Source organism: Diadema setosum, chromosome 16 (assembly GCF_964275005.1).
Source record: "Diadema setosum chromosome 16, eeDiaSeto1, whole genome shotgun sequence".
NCBI lineage: Eukaryota > Metazoa > Echinodermata > Echinoidea > Diadematoida > Diadematidae > Diadema > Diadema setosum.
In genome coordinates, this window is record NC_092700.1 from 14,223,539 (window position 1) to 14,244,712 (window position 21,174).

Consider the following 21,174-nt stretch of genomic DNA (forward strand, 5'->3'; position numbering starts at 1 on the left):
AAACAATCCTCCTGGAAATAATGCAAAACCTATCAAAGTGAAGTGCACCAAAAAAATCAGTCCATACATTGTATGATAGAAAATCTTTGATTAGAGATACATTGTAGAGAACCATAATTACAAGGTTGAATTAACGAGCTTGGAAAAATGTTAGTTTTTGGAAATTAAGGCAAAGAAAGGAACTTGCTGAATATCCTCTTTCAATAGTCAATATATTTGGTTTCTCGTTCAAATTCTCAGGACGTTCAGACGACGTGTTCAAGGCAGGATGCGGAAACATGTTGGAGACCTGAGTCTGATGGCGGGCATGACCCAGGAGGCCTTTGTCCACTACCAAACGGCCTATGAGATCCTCAAGGGCGCCAATGACTGGCTGTGGATGGCAGGTAAACAAATCTCAGTAATACGATGAGGACGGACAGATTTTGCTACAACACGTATTTCCCATAGACACCTGCCCGAGTATACTAGTACTTGGGACTCATCCTCAGTGGGTTAACCATCTGGCTGCTGTGCTGAGATAATATATCCCTTTCATTGTCTGTAAATGATAAGTCCCCATGGCACGTTACTTGTTGCAGTACACATGAAATAATTGGGTTGTGTAGCCCTTGTATTCTGTGTGATTTTTTTTTTTTTCTTTTCCTGTAGTAAGCTATCATGAAGAGTCCTATAGATTTTTGCATGAAATCAGTGATTTAGTAAGTGTTGAAAGACTATTCATATTCATGCTTCTTACATGCTTGAAGCAAAGTTTTCTGTATTTGGCAGGATTTGCTTTGGTATCGATTAAGTCTCTCATGTCTAGTTTTATTGGGTTGCATTCTCAGGACTGGAGTTTATTCTTGTCCCAAATAGAAATACTTTGCCAGTACCATGTATGTACTACAAGCATTTAGTGCTTATAATTAAGTATGCATTGGGTGATTTCTATATCAAAATTTGTAATTCATTTATTTCAGATTTCTTAATATTTTCCAAGTTTTGTGTAATCATTTTGGGCTCAGCACGGGGTGACGAAGGCACTAAAGTAGTCAGGCATAAGAAGAATAAATTTAGGGTATGTCCTTAGAGGCACAGAAGAATTCTACCACCTCAACTGGTCATGTTAAACAGTATTAAGTGGTCATGTTCATTTCAACAGTATTGGCAAATGAATACGGGTATCCTCACTGCATACATGTACACACAAAACATGCATTTGGTTCAACAGCTGATAACTACAAGGGCAGGATAGCATTGTGAATGATGAGAAGGCCAAATTCACTAGCAGCTTTGTGTACATTTATGGAAAGCTCCATGGATTTCTGTGCCCACAGGCATTAAAAATAGTGATTCTTTGTTGTGTACATACAATGTATGTATGAAAGTGCTGTATGTTTGTGTACTTATTTGCCTCTTTCAGCCTGTCTAGAGGGGATGTGTGCAGCATCCGTCATCCAGCTGTACCCCACGGAGCCAAAGGCCAAAGGACTTCCTCGCAATGCCTCCTTCAGTGGGGAATCCCTTTTACGACCACCAGAGGAGAAGCTGCACAGATCAGGTTTGGCCATCCTTACGGGTTATACTGTACATGTACTTGTAGTCTCAGAAAAATGTGTTTTATGCCAGTCATAGATTCGAGATGATCTTGTGCCAGATGTTAATCTTAGAGGAAGAGCCCAAGAATGCCCATTCTTTGATTAAGTGATGACATACACTACATGTTTGCCATTAACAAAACAAACAAACAAACAGACAATCAAACAAACCTCAATCCTTTGTTTCCATGTGCTAGTCTGATCTGATTTATGAAATGTCACTCCTTATTCAAAGTTTTGTTAATACAACTTGAAGTACAAAATGCACACTCTTCAGCTTCCCATGTCATCTACTGATCGATGTTGTGGCTTGTGCAGTGAAAGTCTGTGACTGTTAGATTTGTTCCTACAAAATACTGTTTAGTTCTTTACTACACATACAATTACAAATGTATGTCTTTCACAGATCCAACTTACTCGGTAGCTCTCCATACTTGTTACCATTTGCCTACTTATTTCTGTATAGGCCTGTCTACTTTGTGATGTGTACTGAAAGATGCATTATCAATAAACAAAAATGATTTGGTTCATTTTGTGAATGTCTTATCATGAATTGTTTGTGCCTCTCCAGTAAGCAAAAATATATAAAAAACAACAAAATCTGGTGGTCATTGAGCTAAAAAGTTATAGTAAACTTAGAATATCATAAAACATTCTGAAAGAAAATGATGTGATGGCTAAAGAGTCTCCTGTAGTGATTCTTCCACATGTTTAAGGACAGAGACTGTACCGCTCATCCTGTTATATTTTGTCTGAGCAGGAAGCTACGAGGCTATGAATGGTGTTACTGATGAGGATTACGATGAAGATCTACCCAAGAACTGTCTGCCACCAGATGAAATCATTGAGAGATATAGAGATGCCATTGTGCACTATGCCAAGGTAAGTGTACCAGCATAATTGCCTGCTGGCCTTCTTGTCACTTTCACACTATGACAACACACTTTCTGATGTTCATATTGAACATTATTACAATAGATGATTAGTTTGTATGAGTCCATTACCTTCCTCACTTTTTGTTTTGTTTTGATGGTCAGCGTTCATATACATGTAGTATATAGCTGTTCTCAAAGTTACAAATGACTTAAGAACAACTGGTGATCAGCTCTTGTGCTGAATTATTGAAATTCTGATAAGTATAGCACATCAGAACTGATCACCAGGTCGTTCATAAGTTGTTTGTAACTTTAAAGGGATCGTATAGTTTTGGTTGAGACCTAATTTCGGTTTCTAACATTTTGTGGTGAGATAATGAAAAACCTGTTATGACATATGAAAGAGCATGCAATTCTATGGGGATTTCAACATTTATTTGATGAAAATTGGTTTTGAAATGGCTGAGATATCCAAAAAAGAGTGATTTTTTAATAAAGTGTGGGACCCACACCTTATCACGATCCCTTTGTTTTACTCTGTTTTTGGATGTTTCAGTCAATCCAAACCCGATTTCCATCAAGTAAACTTTGAATTCCTCTTAAAATGGTATGCTCTGTACTATATCATGAGTGTTTTCTTATTATCTCACAAAAAGTTAAAAGCCCAATTCACATCTCCACCAATACTGTACAATCCCTTTAAGAACAGCTTTATGAAACACCCCCCCCCCCAGTAGTGTACAGAGTATGTGTACAGTTAAATTATGCCTGTGGAAATCATTTTACCAATGTGCCTCAGAATTATTCAATACAATAATGTGTATGCCATTGATGCTGTTGTGTGAGACTGAAAAACAGGGATACCCTTTCTTGGTTATCCTGTGATGTTGCTTCTTTGTACAAACTATTTGCACTTGGTGTAATGTTTTCTGAACCTTTACAATCTTTCAGTCTTCATAAAGCCCCCTTTTAAACCCCTTGCCAACTCTGCCAATCCAAGAGCCCGTCAATCCTGTTTCACTTTCTCTGAACCGTTGGAGTAATTATTCCTTTATCGGAGCCCTTTAAACTCTTCATTGTTTTAGAACCTCCTTTTTAGTGCTCGGTTTCCTAGTACCTTCTGTTAAACCTTCCATCATTAGTCTAGATCCTGTAACACTCTCCAATTTCTCATAACGTCTTTGTTAAGCCTTCTAAATCTACAATGTAAGAACTTTTTCAACCCTTCAGTTGTTAGAGTCTCTTTATTTAACCTGTCCATTCTTAGAATAACACAATTGGACAAACTTAATACAATAAACTAAAACTCATTGAACATCAATCTTTGACAAAATACTTTGTACATTAGAGCCACCTTATTTGCAGGTATGATTGGTAGTGTGCTTTTTTTAGGTCAGCTAAATTTTTATTTGCCGGGTAGATAAATTTTACGATGTGGCAAGGTGGCTTAACTAGCACACCAATGAGTGATTTTACAGAAATTCATATGGTCCTGAGTTACCATTAATTTTCTTATTTCCATTTTCCCTAACCCCACTGCTTTACTTTCTTTGTTTTTCATCAAATAGCTTCATGTAAATTGAATTATGAATTGAATGAATTCCTGAAAGAGTAAATAAAGAGTACAATGTAAATAAAGCATCATGAAGGTTGAATTCAAAGTTGCTGGATGAAGCATAGCAAATAATGTGCTACTGCCTATCAAGATATGAGTGTTTGTTAGAAGCAATAGAAATGTGAAAAAGTGTTCCAATGGATTTCTTTGCTGCAGTATACCAATGCTGCCATTATTGAAATGGAGGCTTGTATCAAGGCTACAGAGGTGCTCATCAAACAGAGGGTAAGTCTCTATGTAATACTTCCCCGTACCCCACAGTGAGAGCCGTAGCATTCAGTTCAAACATTCCCCCCTTTTTGTGATCATACATCAAGCTCAAATACCCATCAAATATGTTTTTGTTAACATCAAATCCTATTTGTGTTATTTTAACAAGTCTTTTTCACCTTAGCCCACCCCTAAAAAAACCCCCACAAATGTTATAACGTCAGTGGGGGTAACTGGTAGTTTGGTGTGTCATTTGTTAACCAGCTGATGCAGAGTGTGAGTGTTTAAACCATGTACTAGAAAACAAACACCAAGCATACCTTGGTATCAAACTCATTGAGCTTGAACTAGTCTCCTGACGAAGTCATGGTGATTACAGAAGTTTACTCTTCAGGCACGATTTATTGGATGTTCCAAAATCATTTATCTAGCGTCATATTATTTCTTGATTCATCATTTCTTTAAAAAGTGTGGCATGTATGGATTCTCGGTTGATACAACATAGCATATGATTCTACAGAGCTCTTTTACTGGCCAAGTATTTTGCTTAGAATGTTTAATGCACAACATTGTAAGTGTAATTGCCTCACTGGCAATGGATGACTTTAAACAGCAGAAAATCCCTATACAATGTGTAGCTTTCCTTCTTTCTATTTTTCCACTTGTTTCATTTTAAACTCAATATATTTCAGTCACTCAGCCAAATATATTTATCTAGTACATTTCAATAGGCTTTAATTTCATATTATTATGTAATTTTGTATATTTTGTAGATTACAGAACCTTGATACCATTTATGAGTTGCAGTAAAAAGAGATAGGGGTTCTGTGCACCTTTTGTATACTAGTACATGCAGAGCTGCCAAATCTCCCTTATTCTGCAGGGTGCTTCCTGAAATCAATTACACTGTATATTGCTTTTCATGTCCACATAAAGAGAATGTAGAAATCTGCCTGCTTTGGGAATTACCATTGCCCATCAAGATGCTCATATCAGACATGTACATGTATGTCCCTGTGTTCTTTTTTGGAACTTCCCTGATTGTGCTGTGAATGTTGGCAGTCCTGTACATGTTACATGCTTGCCATAATATGTGTAGTACACATATCTCTTTGAATAAGACATGTGAATGAGACAAAATCAGTTACACTGCATTTGAAAGTGACAAGTGAATCTACCCAACATTCTCTGATTGTGCACAGTGGTAATACTATGCAGACTTTAATGTGGAGAGGTCAACCATTTCACCCCTTCCTGATCACTTCACATTCATCTAGACACACCATCTGGCAATAACTGTGGCATACAGTTCATTGTGTTCTGTTGCTGTTAAACGTGAATGATCAAATACTAACTGTTTGATGTACAGTGGCCCTTCTTGTGGCTGCTGTAATTGTAGATTCATTGTGCTGTAGACTTGCTGACTAAAGACATATAAATACCCGGGTATATGTTTTAAGTTTGTTACTTTATGTTCAAATGCAGGACATCAGACACTTGTAATGTCATCTGTATACATGTAGAATCATTGTGAAAGGTGTATCAGCAAGACAGGATTGTGATATAGTATAGAACAGTTATCTAGGAAGATTTCATGGTCAGGTACAGTGTTTTTTTTTTTGTTTTGTTTTTTTTCCCCTCATCTTCTACTACGCAGTATCATCTTTTCTACCCAACTATGCCATGTACCTTCAAGAAAATAAGTAGTCTTTTGTATTAAAGTAATTGGTGTCAGTTGCAAACAAACAAGAAAAGAAAAGAACAAAGAACAAAATGTGTAAACTTCAGAGCAAAAGAGTGCATAGCTAGAGTTGAATATTGCCACAGCATGATGCAAACCGAGATGATGTAAAGCTCACATGAGAAATCCATAGTTCTTCATCTCAGAGCTACTGGAAGTTATAAACACTGCTTAAAAGAATTGAAGAAGGATTGGAGATAATCTCTCTGTAATGGTCGCTCTACACTTCTATTTGCAGTGTGGTTTTAGAATTCATGTTTGTAATTTGCATTTTATGTGACTCAATAACTCACAAAGCCAAAGAGATATTAAATGCTACATGAACCAGCCAGCATTGGAAAAGGTCGAGTGTAAAAAATGGTTGACTGTTTGAAAATCATAATTTTTTTTTTAAAGAGTAGAAACAGCCAAAATAATGAAAACTAGATACGGACTATGTTTGAGATGGTGACCTCAAAATAGAAATATGGATGACACACATTTTTATGCCATAATGTAGTGCTGAAATTTGCAAGAGAATCAGCTTCTAGTCATATGACACATGTTTTCCCTTTCCTGAAACCCTGTTGTCATTCAGGATACTTAAACACTTCTAACAATTATTATGAAGTCACATGAAGTTTTGATTTAAAAAAAAAATTGCTTATCATTATTACTTTACTTTCTTCACAGTGGTTTAAAAATTGCAATTTTGCTCTTCAGTCAAAGCACAGACAGAAACAGTCCTCGGTGATGTGTAAATTTCATCTGGATTATGTTTTTTTTTTTTTCTCTCTTTTTTTTTATACTGTAGCAATAGTGATAGAATAATGTAATAGAAGTCTGTTTTTTACTGTTACTGCCTGCAAATACTGTATGATTTTGTGCTTGATATGTATTAATTTGAACACTAAGTGAAATAGAAGAAACTAAGAGTGGGATTTGAACTTGTGTCACCTTGTACATGAATGCTTACTTGGCAGTGGCGCTACCACTGAGCTAAAGCCAGTTCATGGCAGTCACAGTCATGCTGGAATGATATTGTGCCCTTGATATTTGATATTGAAGTGAAGATTATGCAGTGATAGTGTGAGTTACAGTGATTGACATCATTGCAGGAACAAGGAGATGCCCTGAGTAATAAGGTACACTGTTTATCAGCCTGACTTTGGCATGCCTCATCAGTACATCTCTGCACGAATTGGGCCTGCATTCTCTAAGGGGATTTATTGAAACTATGGACCATAGTTTAAGTCAGACCACAAAATGTGCTCTGTTCCTGGCAACATGAGTAGAGGGTGGATAGTCAGATAGCATACGTACAATGTATGGAAATATGTTTTAGTTCCACATTCATGTGTATAACCATTCATCAGACAATTGCCTTTGTAATGCCTACAATGTATGGTCTCCCAGCATTACATGCATCAGTTGGCCTTATGTTTGCAGGTTTTTCTCACCTGATAGATTTACATAGTGTCACTTGGGGAAGTGTGATGCAGTCAAAATAATTCTTCAAAATGACTGTGGCACAGAGTATGAGGGTCTGAAATGTAGCAATACAAGTCAGTTGTAACTAATTCTTGCAATGTGATGAAAGCGAAATATCTGCTGCAAAATCTAGACTTCAATTCCTACAAACAAAAACATAACATAAACAGCCACAGAAGTGTTTGGCTAGACCATCTTAGCTAGACCAAGGATATGAATTCACTTTAGAGATCATTAGTCTACTACTACATCGGGTATACAGTGTACACTTTAGTTAGAGGCACTGCGGAACTTATGAACTGATGGTGTAGTCCATAGTTGTAATAAACCATCTTCCAGAATCCAGGCCCTTGAGTCTGTGGCATGTTCGTTTGACAAGTATACCAACATGTTGTCTGGGTGTTTGTTCATATCTAATAGTGGAGATGATGTATTTTTGTCTTATTTACCAAGAAAGCCATCCATGAAATAGCATGTAGCATTCTTGGTTTGTTTGAAACCTTTCATCTCTTTGGTGATATATTGCAATTACTGTACAACAGTAGTTTTTACTAGTTGATTTCTTTCAAGCTAAAAGAGAGTGATTAGAGAATCTCCTTATTTGCAATGTTCTTTTGGATTGTATTGCAAGGTATTCATTTTAATAAATTCATTCAGCTCAGTGATTTGTTACATTTCATGATATCATGTGGTGTTGATTGTACATTGTAGATGTGAGATCATGCTTATTTTTCATAGAGCAAAGCACTTGCTTGTTCCAGTCATTTAATTTGTGATCTAGATTTATGTTGTAGTTGTCATCACGCATGTATATAAATGTGTTGTACTGTTAAAATGTTAGAAATTATCTGTGCTTTTCTATGTAAGAAAGTAGTTTATGCTTATATGTGTTTAACCATTATGCCCAAGGCTTTTTGTTTTCATCCTTCCATGTAGGAAATTATGATTTTATTTCTGATGGTTTTCAGCCATGCTGTCACTGTTGGGTTGTATGAGAAATTTGTTTCGTTTCTTCTGTTTATTTTTTTTTTATGTATTAGATGACTTACATCAGTTCATCTTATGTGTATTAGCACATTTTTACCAGACTTCATTTTCAATGGAAGGACGCATTTTCTTAGTCTGTCAGTGTACTTATAAATGAAAGTTGCAGTTGTAACCGTTTGATTGATTATCAGCCTGCAATAATAATGAAACATAGTGACTGTTTCCAGAAGTATAGTTTTTGTATGTTGATAGATAAGATGCGACAGAAATATTCTTCGTTAAGCCTGACCACCAAGTACAACAGGAATATTTTAAGAAATGACACCAATTGATAAGATAATCTCAAAAATGGCTGGCAAGGATGCACTTCTGAAATCATGCATTGTTGATCATATGATGATAATATTACATTACACAAGCACCTGTATAATGTCATGTGGGAGTCAGTGCTTTTTGGCAGCTGATACCTTTTAGGCTTACGCTTGCATCACCTATGTAATAGTGGACACCCATCATTATAGCTAGTGTTGCAAAAATAGGAAATATGACTTCACAAGCACAATTGATGTAAGTTAGCTAGCCTGATGCTTTAAGTTAGTTGCTCGAATGAAACATGCACAGTGATTTGCAGCTCTGTACTCTGGTCATGGAGATAGTTAACAGAATGTTGTGTACAATAAATGTTGTATTCGAAGTGTGCTTTATTTTATGTTACACATACTCACCAATCTTTTCATCCTAAACTCTCTATCACAGAAAACCATGGATGCAGCAGATTTCCTCCAGAATGTCATCTACATCAACCTCAACCTTCCGGAGCATGAAAAGGTGCAGCGATACAGCGCCCTCTCTAGACTGTTTGCCAAGATTGGGTTCCACCGGAAAGCGGCGTTCTTCAAACGAGTGGCTGCAATGCAGTGTGTTAGTCCCACCAATCCAAACTCCAGTTGGGCTATGGTAAATTAACTAAAATTTGATTATTGTCCAGTATCATATAGATCATGTAGATCATGCTGTTTTGGTTCAGACATAACTCTTGCAGATACAGCTATGTTTACAAGATCATATGCCATAACTTATAGTAAACAACATCCATAAGCGTCTGTTTGTTTGTTTGTTTTGTTTTTAATGTCAACTTACATCAAAGTTTGAACTTTTTTAATAACAAATGTTTGTCAGACAAGATTTTCTTCTTTCGTACAAATGTATGTCATATCATCCTCTGATTTCCTGCTCAAATTTCTCTATGTACTTACTCTCTCATCTACATTGTACTTTGCAGGTAGTAGACCTACCAGGTATCTGTTTTGTTTTTCTTTGTTTGTTGCTGGTTAGCTCATCCTTATTGACCTAGTTGTTAATTTTGCCATTTTTTTTTTAATGCAATCAATGCTTGTTTTCCAGTGCCACTCACTACTCCTTGAGGCTTTGGATGGTTTCAAGGTCACACTAAATGTCAAGGAGCGAAATCTAGGTAAGGGCAAATCAGTGTTCATTGGTGAGTGGAAGCAAAGATCTAGTCATTGCTGTTATGTGCTACATATCACTTTTGAACCCTTGTTGTGCTCATTGACTTTTTGGGCAGGGCTAGTGTGGTAATCCGCTAGTGTTGGATTTATGTCTAGTCTTCATACCTTCTCGGAGTTGACTTTGATAAAGAGAGTAAAATCGTACAAGCAGAGTAGTAGTTTTATCCAAGTCTGACATTAAAGAATAAAGGTATGGCGGTTTAACATTCATATGTTTTCAAAGATAGACTTGCTAGATGCAACTGCACTAACAAATTCGAAGAGGGTTTGATCTATCACCTCAGAGTTCTCCTCTTAATCTGTACTTGAAAATATTATTGAAAACATGTTCTTATAGTGAATGATTTAGTAGCTTCAATCCTTTCACCACAAAGGTCATTATTACTAGGTTATTACAAGACTACAGTCATTTGAATGGAGAATACAACCTTATCATTTCATGTCAAAAACAAAGGGGGAACTTAGTTAAAGATCTGTGTACATGTCAATGGCAGACTTTTTATGTAATTTGATTTTATTGTAATGCTCCAGTTCTCCTTTCAATTTTGTGATTACTGTGCTTTCTTCGTCAATTTTATTTCCATGTGCAATGAAATTTAATAAATATTGCAATGCAAGATTACATAGTCACAAAGGCAGTTGATATTATGTGGTTCAGGTATTTGTTAATAAATTATGATGTATATTTCAAATGTCTTATCCAACTTGCTGCTTTTGATGTGAATTGATTAGCTTGATGCACAAGTTCTGATCATAAATACACAGTAAAAATGCAACATATCCTTTGTACATTTCGTTTGAAATTTATGTATACATTGTCATTGAGTTACCATAGATTCAAATTATCTAATGTAAAATAACATACTATATGCTTGTATGTGAAATTTTAATTGTCATTCTACAATTTTTTTTTTGGACAATTTTTCTCATTATGCAGTAGATCATCCTAATGGTTGGCCAGTTCTTCAGATCAAGTTGCTGACCGAACTAATCCTCACAGCTCGGCGGATGGGGGACCACAGACTGGCTGTCAGGTAAACATAGCTACTGCAAACAGTGCTACTTGCACACTGTTGTAGATAGTACATGTCGCCAGGTTATTTGCAGTCATTGATTTTTTTTTTTTCAGTCATTATATAATCTCTTCATTCAGTATTATGCCAGTATGCAGTATCTGAATTGAAATATTCTCTTGAATTCTTGTGATTAAATGATATGTTAGTAGAATTTTCTTCTGAATTTTAACTGACATCATATAGAGTACTGCTTGTACGGAGTTGCAGTAACATAGTACTACTTTCAGAGATTGAAAAGAATTTGTGTTGTTTGGTTGTAGTAGTATCAATTTACAGTGGATCATTCTAACTGATTTATGAACAATATTACAAAGAAAAAAGCCTTTACAAAAATGAAAGATATTACAGAAAATACCTACAAAAACTTAAAATACAGTGAAACCCCGTTATAACGAGTTCAGTTATAACGAGGAACCGCTTATAACGAGGTGATCGCGTCGGTCCCGTTTTCCTTTGCGTGTAAACCTATGGCAGAACGAATCAGTTATAACAAGTTCGGTTATAATGAGATTCCGGTTATAACGAGCACAATTTTGGTGCATCATGACAAAGAAAAACATAAGCAATTTGATCGGATATAACGAGGTTCCATTTCTTGACTAAATTGCCGCTTTCAAACACGCGACAAACGAAACATTGAAAACTGAATTCACGCAATCCACGTCTTTTTCCCGTTTTGCAGAGAACCGTTCCCTCCATGTTTTCTTCTAAACCTTGCGATAAGACACAGGAATGCCTTCCGATGTTCCTACTAAATTATTAACATAATCATTCGCTTTTCTTTTTCGCGAGATACGCGTGCGTAATATCAGGTCAGATCACAGCGCGTCGAGAAAAAAAAAAAAGATAACGCATCCAAAAACTTTCCATGTAGCAACACTTTGGGCCAAAAGTGGACAATTGGAATGCGTGTGCAACTCAGCATTATATCCTTTCCATTTGTAGTTCCGACTTCCAGTTCTTTTGCTAGTTAGCAAATATGAGTGTGGATGATTAAAGCCGAAATAGTTAAAGGAGACCTCCGGATGATTTTCAAATTTTTACATTTGAACATATATAAATTAGTTATACTGGGTACAGAGTTTCAGGATTTATAATGATTGGGATGAAAAATAAGAATGTTTTCGAAGTTTATAACAAATTGCAATGAACAAGGATGATGACATGGCAGCCTCACCATAAGAATGCATAAGATGTGGCTCAAGGAAGCAGCACAAAAGAAGAAGGCATGCATAGATTACACACAGGTGAGCTTGCAAGCATGCGGTATTGTAATGGAATGACACTGCTACATTTTCTGAGATATGTGAGGCTCCTATGTCATCATCTTTGTTCAGTGTAATTTGTTTAAGGTTTTTGAAAGTACTGTTTCTCTGCTCAAGAACCACAATAAATTCTACAAATCTATACATGAAGCTGTTGATTTATGTACTACATGATGTGAAATTATGAAAATCGTCCGGAATGCCCCTTTAATGAAATCATCGCGATCCCGCCGGCTGACAGTAGCGAAAAATAGTTGAATAATGCATGATGTTAACGTAATTAATCGGTGTTCAGAAAAAGAAACAAACGCATTTATTACTTTGAGTAGATCTGGATTTGTTCATTATAATTTAACAAATGATAATTTAAATATGAGTGTGTGTGATTAAAGCCAAAATAATTCATGAAATCATTGTAATCTCGCCGGGTGACAGTAGCGTAAAAATACTTGAATAACGCATGTTAACCTATACTTAATCGGTGTTCAGAAAAAGAAACAAACTTATCTATTAATCTGGATTTGTTCATTATCATTTAACAAATGATAATTTAAATATGAGTGTGTATGATTTTAATGAAATCATCGTGATCTCGCCGGGTGACAGTAGCGTAAAGATAGATGAATAATGCATGTTAACCTGCTTAATCGGTGTTCGGAAAGAGAAACAAACGCATTTAACAGTTCAAGAACGGATGTACAAAACGCGAAGAGATTTTCGGAAGAAAATAAAGAACGCATTTTAATCCCTTCGGGCGCAACGATAATACATTGTATAAAATTACAGCCGAATTGATTCATGAAATTATCGAATTCCCGCTGGGCACCAACAGCGTAAAATACCTCGCAAGTTAACGGTAAACAACGCATGTTACTCTGAAATCATCGCGATCTCGCCAGGTGACAGTAGCGTAAAAATAGTTGAATGATGCATGTTAACCTAAATCAGAAAAAGAATCAAATACATCTATTAATTTGAATAAATCTAGGTTTGTTCATTATCACAATTTTAACACTGCATTTCATAATGAAGATTTTTCTTGCTTTCAGAATGGTCTGCCAGGTACAGATTTGCGTAAAAAGGATCCCAACCTTCCACATTCAATCTTGTCGCATATTTTTCATGAACGGATGAACAAAACGCGAAGACATTTTCGGAAGAAAATAAAGAACGCATTTTTAATCCCTTCGGGCGCAACGATCACACAACGTACAAGATTACAGCCGAAATGATTCATGAAATCATCGCATTCCCTCTGTGCACCAACAGCGTAAAAATACCTCGCAAGTTACGGTAAACAACGCCTGTATGTTACTCTATTTGCGCTGGTGCTAATAGAAAAATTTAACAAACAAGAATTACAATAAAGAAATAACTCATTTCAACCCCTACGTTTTCTTCTAATTCACAAATAATTTCCCTTTATTCTCTCAATAATAATGATCCATAATAGTGTAATAACAACGCAAAGGATGTTCTTAAGTTTCATTGATGGGTATATGATGTCGTGCTTATGTTTTTCTTTATTTTTGATGCGTACGGTTATAACGAGGTACCGGTTATAACGAGGTAATATCGCCGGTCCCACGGACCTCGTTATAACGGGGTTTCACTGTACTAGTTTTAGTCTTCTAAATATTGATATGCTGATGAAGACTATTGTTGTTTTATACGGAAAGTTTCATACAGAATGTGCCCAGACAGTCTTAATCTATCTTGTTTTTAGTGGGTTCTTTAATGAGTTCAGATGAATGCCAAATTTTGTAATTTTGTGTCCTGTTCCCAGGTACCTGTCTCTCATGCTGCATTCATTCCATGACAAGATGACATCAAATGAGAAGAGAGAGACTGCAGCTCAGCTGGAAACATTGACCAGCAAGACGCCTGGAATCCCTCTCCCCCTCTCCATCGATAACGGTCTCATTGTTCCAGCTGTTCCTTTCACTTCATTTCCCATTGTCAAGTGAGTCTTTCAGCTCCGCCAGTCTCTTGCTCCTTTGCATGGCAGATGGGCATGTTGGAAAAGTCTGTTTTATAAGTCTGCAAATTACATTAGAAAGGAGGAAACTGAAAACCACACTTTTTGCTATGACTACTTGTGACAAATTAGAAAATACCCCTTGTGTAATACTAAAAAAAAAAAACAAGCAAACCAGATTTATTGCCATGTCATGACATTTAATGAATGATAATCAACAATTAACACTAGATTTCCATCTATCCCATTTGTATCAAAATATGCTGCCAAACACTTAGATGGGCTACATATGAAGAAAAAATTTAGCTGTCAGTATAACACCTATTATATAATCTTTAATGATGCTCTGCCTGGACAGGTCATTTCAACTCATCCGACTATCAAGCCAGCTACTGCCACATAGAATCCCACAAAGACTGACCATTAAAGATGGACGAGACTCAGTCACCTCTAGTCCCTTCATCTACACACCTATGAACTCCAGAAACAACACACTTCAGAGGGATCGCTCCAAAGTCGGTGAGGATCTGCTATTTCTTGGCAGCCGCTGGACTGAATGCCTGTTAGCTTTCATGTAGAACAGCCATAATCATGTGGGTCCACTAAATATGTTTATAAAATGGGTTCAAGAATGTAGCCAATTGGAAGCGCTGAAATGAGTCACATGAGCGTGCATTAATTTCTTAGTAAATGCACTAAGAAGAGTCTCTCTTCCACCTCCCTGGCCTGACGTACGTCACAATGTTTACACTAGCAGTGCGCACTCAATCAGTTGTTACAAGTGCGTCACGCGCTACTATACGCGCTGTCAATCCTGTAAACAACTTCTAGCTCGGGCCGCGGGCTGCCACAACAGCCGGCGGCCTTTCTTGTGCATAACACGTGGCGTACGTAAACTCTTATACGTACGTACAGTACTTATGTGCGGGATTTCCGAGTGCGACGTGCGTAAATGTTTGGGACGAACATCTTCGGACATCTTGACTTTTGAGCGAGTGCTACATGTAGCTGACTGGTATTGACCCACAAAGGTACGTGAATAATGCTGTTAGTTTTCGACCCATTTTATAAAACAAATGATGCACAGGATTATTTCGTGGCGTTAGTGAAGGTGCGGCGCACTCTCGAGTATTGACAACGGTTGCAAACATGCACTCGGCTGCGCCTCGTGCATGTCACACCATTGTCAATACTCTCGAGCGCGCCGCACCTTCACTAACACACTCTATCCTGTGCATCATTTGTATAAGAACGTGGCTTCATGAACCATCAACCTGTTGAGAACAGTTTGACTTTGCTACAACACGCATTTCCCATAGACGGCTTGCCCGAGTACGTGTATACTCGTGACTCGTCCTCAACGGGTTAGAGAAAAAATATCTTTGCACTGTAGACTGCTTCAGAGATAGCTGTTTATCATGTCAAAATGTATTTGAATCCATGAGATTTATGAGTCTATGCTGTGTGTAGATGGTCCAGGATGTGAGTGCAATTATTCTGTTAACACCCTGAGGACGGGTTGATTTTGCTATAACTCACATTTTCCATAGACACCTGCCCAAGTATAATTTGGACTAGTCTTCAATGGGTTAAGATTGTAGAGAGCTTTCTCTCTGTTGTAAAATGTTTGACCTTTGAGATGAAGGGTGAGGGATGAACAAAAGAAGTTATAAAGACTCAAACAGAATTCACATTTGAAAGCTTTGATGGGTTGTGACTGAAATTTACATGTATGTTTATTTGTGGTGTGTTCTTGTGAATCCAGACTTCAAGTGGGTGGAGAATGAGGCATGTGAAGTGTGTCTGCAGGTCTACAATCCTCTCCCATTTGAGCTGCGAGTGGCAAATCTGGTGAGTATGAAAGACTGGAAGTTTGGGAGGAGGAGGCATGGGAAGATTGCTGTAGCAATACTTCTGAGGGGTCAAGTGGAGGGGCAGTTACAGTGTGTTTCCGCAAAGTAACCATGCTTCTTATTTTATTGATATTTGCTTCATGTTCAAATCTTTCAAAATGAACTTATTACTGTTAAAGTTGAATTTTTGTGTGAGAATTTTTCTTTTCTTTTCAATCAGCTGGGTAAAATGGATTTCATGTTTTTAATTATTTGGAATCACAGAGACGAAATGTTATTACAAATGAGAAGCAAACATATTTACATACCTTTTTGTACTAGTTCCATGTCATGCAAAATGTGCAAAAATCTCCACTTTTACAGTTATAAGATTCTTCACAATTTAAGGGCTATATAGCCCTGTTTTCCAATGTAGTAATTACACAGACTTACAAATGTACAAAAAACAGAGGGTGAACAGTGGAGCTGCAGTGTAGTTTTAGCTAGATATGCTTAATCCATTTAATAAAAGCAATTATATACTTATTACAGCTTACGGTTTTAAAGTACCATGTACTGCACTTAGTGTATTGTGGTATCTATGTTGAGCATGGAATGCTCTAACAAATGTTTCATTAAGTAGTGCTAGAGTATCAAGTGTCAGAACAAGCATTATCATAAGTCGTGACAAATAGTGATAGGATCTGAGTCCACAGCAATAATATCCATATGTACATCCTCTATTTCTCATAGGTGATCCTCTTAGTAAATGATCTATCTCACTCTCCACACTGACATCATCTGTTTTGCAGGGCTTCCTGGTAGAGGGGCTAAAGTTTGAGCCCATCCCTGCCACTATCACCCTCCCACCGGAGTCTGGTCCCCACGTGGTATCACTGATGGGTAAGCCCAAGGGTGCGGGACTGCTCACCATCACAGGGTACACCACCAATGTGCTGGGTGTGGAGAGCCACTGCCGGCTAGCCCATGTACCGGGCGTGTCCGAGCCCTTCTACCAGGTGAAGGTAGCACCAGCCCTCCCACTGCTCAAAATCTCCACCTCCCTTCCTAAGGCAGCTAGCAGGCTGACCCTTGACCCTTCAGACAAGCAGGCAAGCATGAGCGCTGCAGTGAGTCTGCTGGCAGGCGAAAGGTGAACCTCTCTTTGTTCTCGTACATAAACTGTAAGTTTGTAATGCAGTGTAATAAACCCAGTTCTTTTTTTAGGTCAGCAATGTATGTTTTCCTGAAATTATTGTCTACCATATATTCTGAATGTCAAAGAGATTTTCTGATAATATAATAATTATAAGAGTTGCTTTGCTTGCTGCTCTTTCGTAAGTTCTCCATTTGTAAAGTCCCCTCAGAAATATGTCTTCATGTCATGAATTATTTTCTGTTTGTGGTCAACTTGATATGTAAAATATTACGATATGTCATGTATCTTTTTATCATAATGACATTTCATTTTCTGATTGTACTTCCCAGCGGTTAACATATTTTAAACGCAATATATGTTCATTGTTGTTGCTTTATACAGCTGTGAGTGCGAGGTGCGATTAACAAACTGCAGTAAGGATGTTCCTGTGGAGATGTTGGATATCTGTCTTGATTGTAACTTAGGTATGTCTGCTTTATTCAAGTATTTCTTTAGACTCCATGTTGTATCTGTATGTGTGTGTGTGTTGAAGAGGATATACAATAATTCTCCATATCGCATATAGCCGATATCAAGTGATATCATACGATACCTCCGATATCAAATCTCTCAGGCTGGGACAGTAACTTCCGGTTTCATGCGTGCGAGCTAGCTCGATGAGCTACCAGCGAACATTTTTTCCTTACATGGAAATGCTATGGGACATTATTCATCATGCATTGTGATTGTCAGCCAAGGCAGCTGGCGCTGCGGCATGGCGAGCATGGTTCGAAGAAAATGCAGTGAGAGCAGGTACACGCGCAGCTCGCGTGAAATGTACAACTTTACAAGCTGCAACCTTTACCACTATTCGTACATGCATAAATAGCCAAATAAGAGCTATTCCGAAATCTTTTGCGCGCCTTTTTGTCGATCAGGAACTAGTATTCGTAAATACATCGCTACCACAGTAGGCGTACTTCGTACTTGGCTATGAAGCGGACATGTATTCACGATCGACTTCTCAGTGTTGCCAGTGACTTGAGCATCGCAAGTGCACTTTCAAAATACAACGATAAGATCATTACCAATCCACATGTAAACTAATAATAGTAAATCGAACTTCAGTAGAGTCTAGTTCTGCGTTTTCAAACTGATTAGTCAATTAGACGTACATGATATGTGAGCGTGATTGTATCCAATGTACAGAGTTCTATGTGTGTGCAATGTGATGTGTGTTGTAGAGCTATCGCAAGAGACAGTTCAGTTTCCTGCAGTTACTAGTTAGTTGTTCACTGATCAGACGAACCTCGTGAGTGCAGTGACATGTTTACGCACGAACGTTTGTACATGCACAACACACACACACACATACGCACGTACTAGTAGCTAGCTTGCTGCATCGGGCATGCGCTGCATGCACACGCGATCCACACAATAATAATAATACGTATAGTAATGAATACGTTTCATGTGTACACAGAGAGTAGGCCCATAGCGTTTCCATGTACGGAAAAAAATATTCACGGCCTGTGCATGTGGTGCACCTCTACTGCTTGGAGCACGGATATTTGTCCAGTTTTTTCCTTTTAGCATCATCAGAAGAACACTCTGCTACCTCACAGAAAAACCCCATGGTGTAATGGATAGTTATATTTGGGAAATAAACAAACTAAAGTCGAAACAAATATATTTCTTTGGATCCAAAACAAAGCTCGTAAGTTTGCCTATAGAAAAGCACACACACAAATCAATAACCGGAAGTTACTGTCCCAGCCTGAGAGGTTCGATATCGGAGGTATTGAACGATATCACTTGATATCGCCTTGATATCACCTATTGTCGGTGGCCCGAATTGGTACAATACTACATGTGTACATGTATTTACATTAATTACACTGTTAAATTATTGTCAGGTTAAGCTGTGAGAATGTTTAACCCATAGCCTCCCAGGTATTGTAAATTTCCAAATGGTGAATGCACAGCACATCAAGGTCCTGCAAGTAATTGGTTAAATATTTCATTACTTTTCAGAATGATTAAAGTGTCTCTTTATACTTTTGTGAGAAATTAGTTGGTTTTATGAAGGCAGCTCATATATCATGAAGAGCACATATTGGGTGTTGAGATATGTTTACTTCGAGAGTCTCTGCTTTAGGCTGTACATGGTCTATTTTATTTGAGAGCCGTGGTAGTCTCTATTCTTTCTTTTTTTTAAACTATTATTCAAACAAGGTCTGCTACCTCTGAATGTAATGTGCATTTCTTGTCTTCACATGTGTGGATCAAATACTTACGGTTTATGAGTAAATAAGCTTCAAACATTTGTCTTGCCCTGGTTTTACTCCTCAATCGTTTGTGGGTTCCTCTTCTTGTTTGTGTTTGTTTGCTCTGACTGCCTATGTGTTTTTCCCTAGATGACATCTTTACATGGAGTGAGGAGAATGTGAAGACTCAGCTTCCCCTCCAGCCATCCAGTCAACTCACTCTTACCCTTTACATCAAGGCCAGAGGAGAGTTCTGTGTCAAGTCAGGCAACACAAAGCCATGTGAGTGACATTCCTATCACTTCATTTCCATTAATTGTCACTAATGAAAATGTGAATCGGGTGATTAAGAATGAAACACACTAGAATATTAGGTATCAAACAATCATTTTCTCTCCTACTGTGATATTATCCCATGATTTCTTCATCTCACATTGTGTAATTTTTGTCATCTTCTTCTTCTTCTTCTCTTCCTTCTTCTCATTCTTCTTCTTCTTTTTTCTTCGTCTTCACTTTATATCCATCTTTCATCTTTTTGTTCATCACAAGTAGCAGGGACATTTAACTCGTTCCTTGCGCAATTATCTGAGTGCCTTTAATGCCCCCAAACAAGATTCTTTTTGCCCGTCGACAGAGAGGCAGACAGGTTGGTAATCCACCTGTGTGAAGGCAGTCAAGCGTACATTGTATCCCCCTTTACACGGTCAACTATATGTGCCAATGAACAATGGAAATATCGATCAGGTGTGAGGTATGAATAGAGCGTGCGCTGATGAGCTCACAGAATCTTTTGTTCTACACAAAACCAGGTACCTGAATGAGGTGACTGGGGTCAGCAAACCCAGATATCTAACTGATCTCAGCCTTGATCGCTATGTACGTGTTCGTACGAGTTTACAGCAGAACAAGCAAAAAACTAAATCAGGAAAAAGGTACATAATACTGTGAAATACACATTTTTTAAACAGAAGGAGAACAAATGCTGATAGAATAAACTCTGATTTTTTATTTTATCAAACCCACTTTTCTGGGCATTTAAACACAAAGAAACCTGAATTTAGGCCACGAAAGCAGGCACTCTTGTCTTCATCTTGGGAACCTGGTAAACCAGGTTCCCGTATATCAGTTGCTCCCACGGGAATCTGGTATACCAGGTTCCCGTAAGGAACGGGTTAATAATCATTAATCTTCTTCTGAGAGCTCTGAAGTAGTATTATATTAGTATCAGTTGATGCAACTACATTGATTTGTTTTTTATTTTCACTGTTATTTTTGTGAACACAGCAAATGTTCCACCTACCCCCACAGTGAACAGACTGGATCAGTTACCAGGTCTCTCTCACCCAACACGTTCACCCTCATCTTCTATGATAGAGCAGCAGACATTAGCTCCTCATGAGCTGGACATAAGCCGACTACAACAGGTTTGTGTGTTGTTAGAGTGTTAGTCATTGTCACAGAAGAAGTGATAGTTCTCATCTGACATTTGATTGACTGACATTATGACTTGTGCATTAAAATATTAGTTTACTCTATTTGAGGTGTGATTTGCCAGGAGTGTTAATCTGTAATGCTATGATGTACATGTCCGAGAATCAAACTTTTTGCTCT

General features: G+C 37.6%; 1 protein-coding gene across 1 annotated transcript in view; it reads left to right on the plus strand.

Annotated features, from left to right (window-relative positions):
* LOC140239942 (trafficking protein particle complex subunit 9-like) overlaps positions 1–21,174 on the plus strand; it is a 28,266-nt gene that overhangs the window by 1,137 nt on the left and 5,955 nt on the right. Inside the window, exons 2-16 of the mRNA XM_072319760.1 lie at positions 241–386; positions 1,406–1,543; positions 2,341–2,462; positions 4,227–4,295; positions 7,119–7,145; positions 9,235–9,435; positions 9,883–9,952; positions 10,948–11,041; positions 14,135–14,311; positions 14,685–14,845; positions 16,092–16,177; positions 16,971–17,311; positions 17,699–17,781; positions 19,714–19,845; positions 20,848–20,987. Of these exons, the coding sequence (XP_072175861.1) occupies positions 241–386; positions 1,406–1,543; positions 2,341–2,462; positions 4,227–4,295; positions 7,119–7,145; positions 9,235–9,435; positions 9,883–9,952; positions 10,948–11,041; positions 14,135–14,311; positions 14,685–14,845; positions 16,092–16,177; positions 16,971–17,311; positions 17,699–17,781; positions 19,714–19,845; positions 20,848–20,987 (1,987 nt within the window). The remainder of the gene's footprint in view (positions 1–240; positions 387–1,405; positions 1,544–2,340; positions 2,463–4,226; positions 4,296–7,118; positions 7,146–9,234; positions 9,436–9,882; positions 9,953–10,947; positions 11,042–14,134; positions 14,312–14,684; positions 14,846–16,091; positions 16,178–16,970; positions 17,312–17,698; positions 17,782–19,713; positions 19,846–20,847; positions 20,988–21,174) is intronic.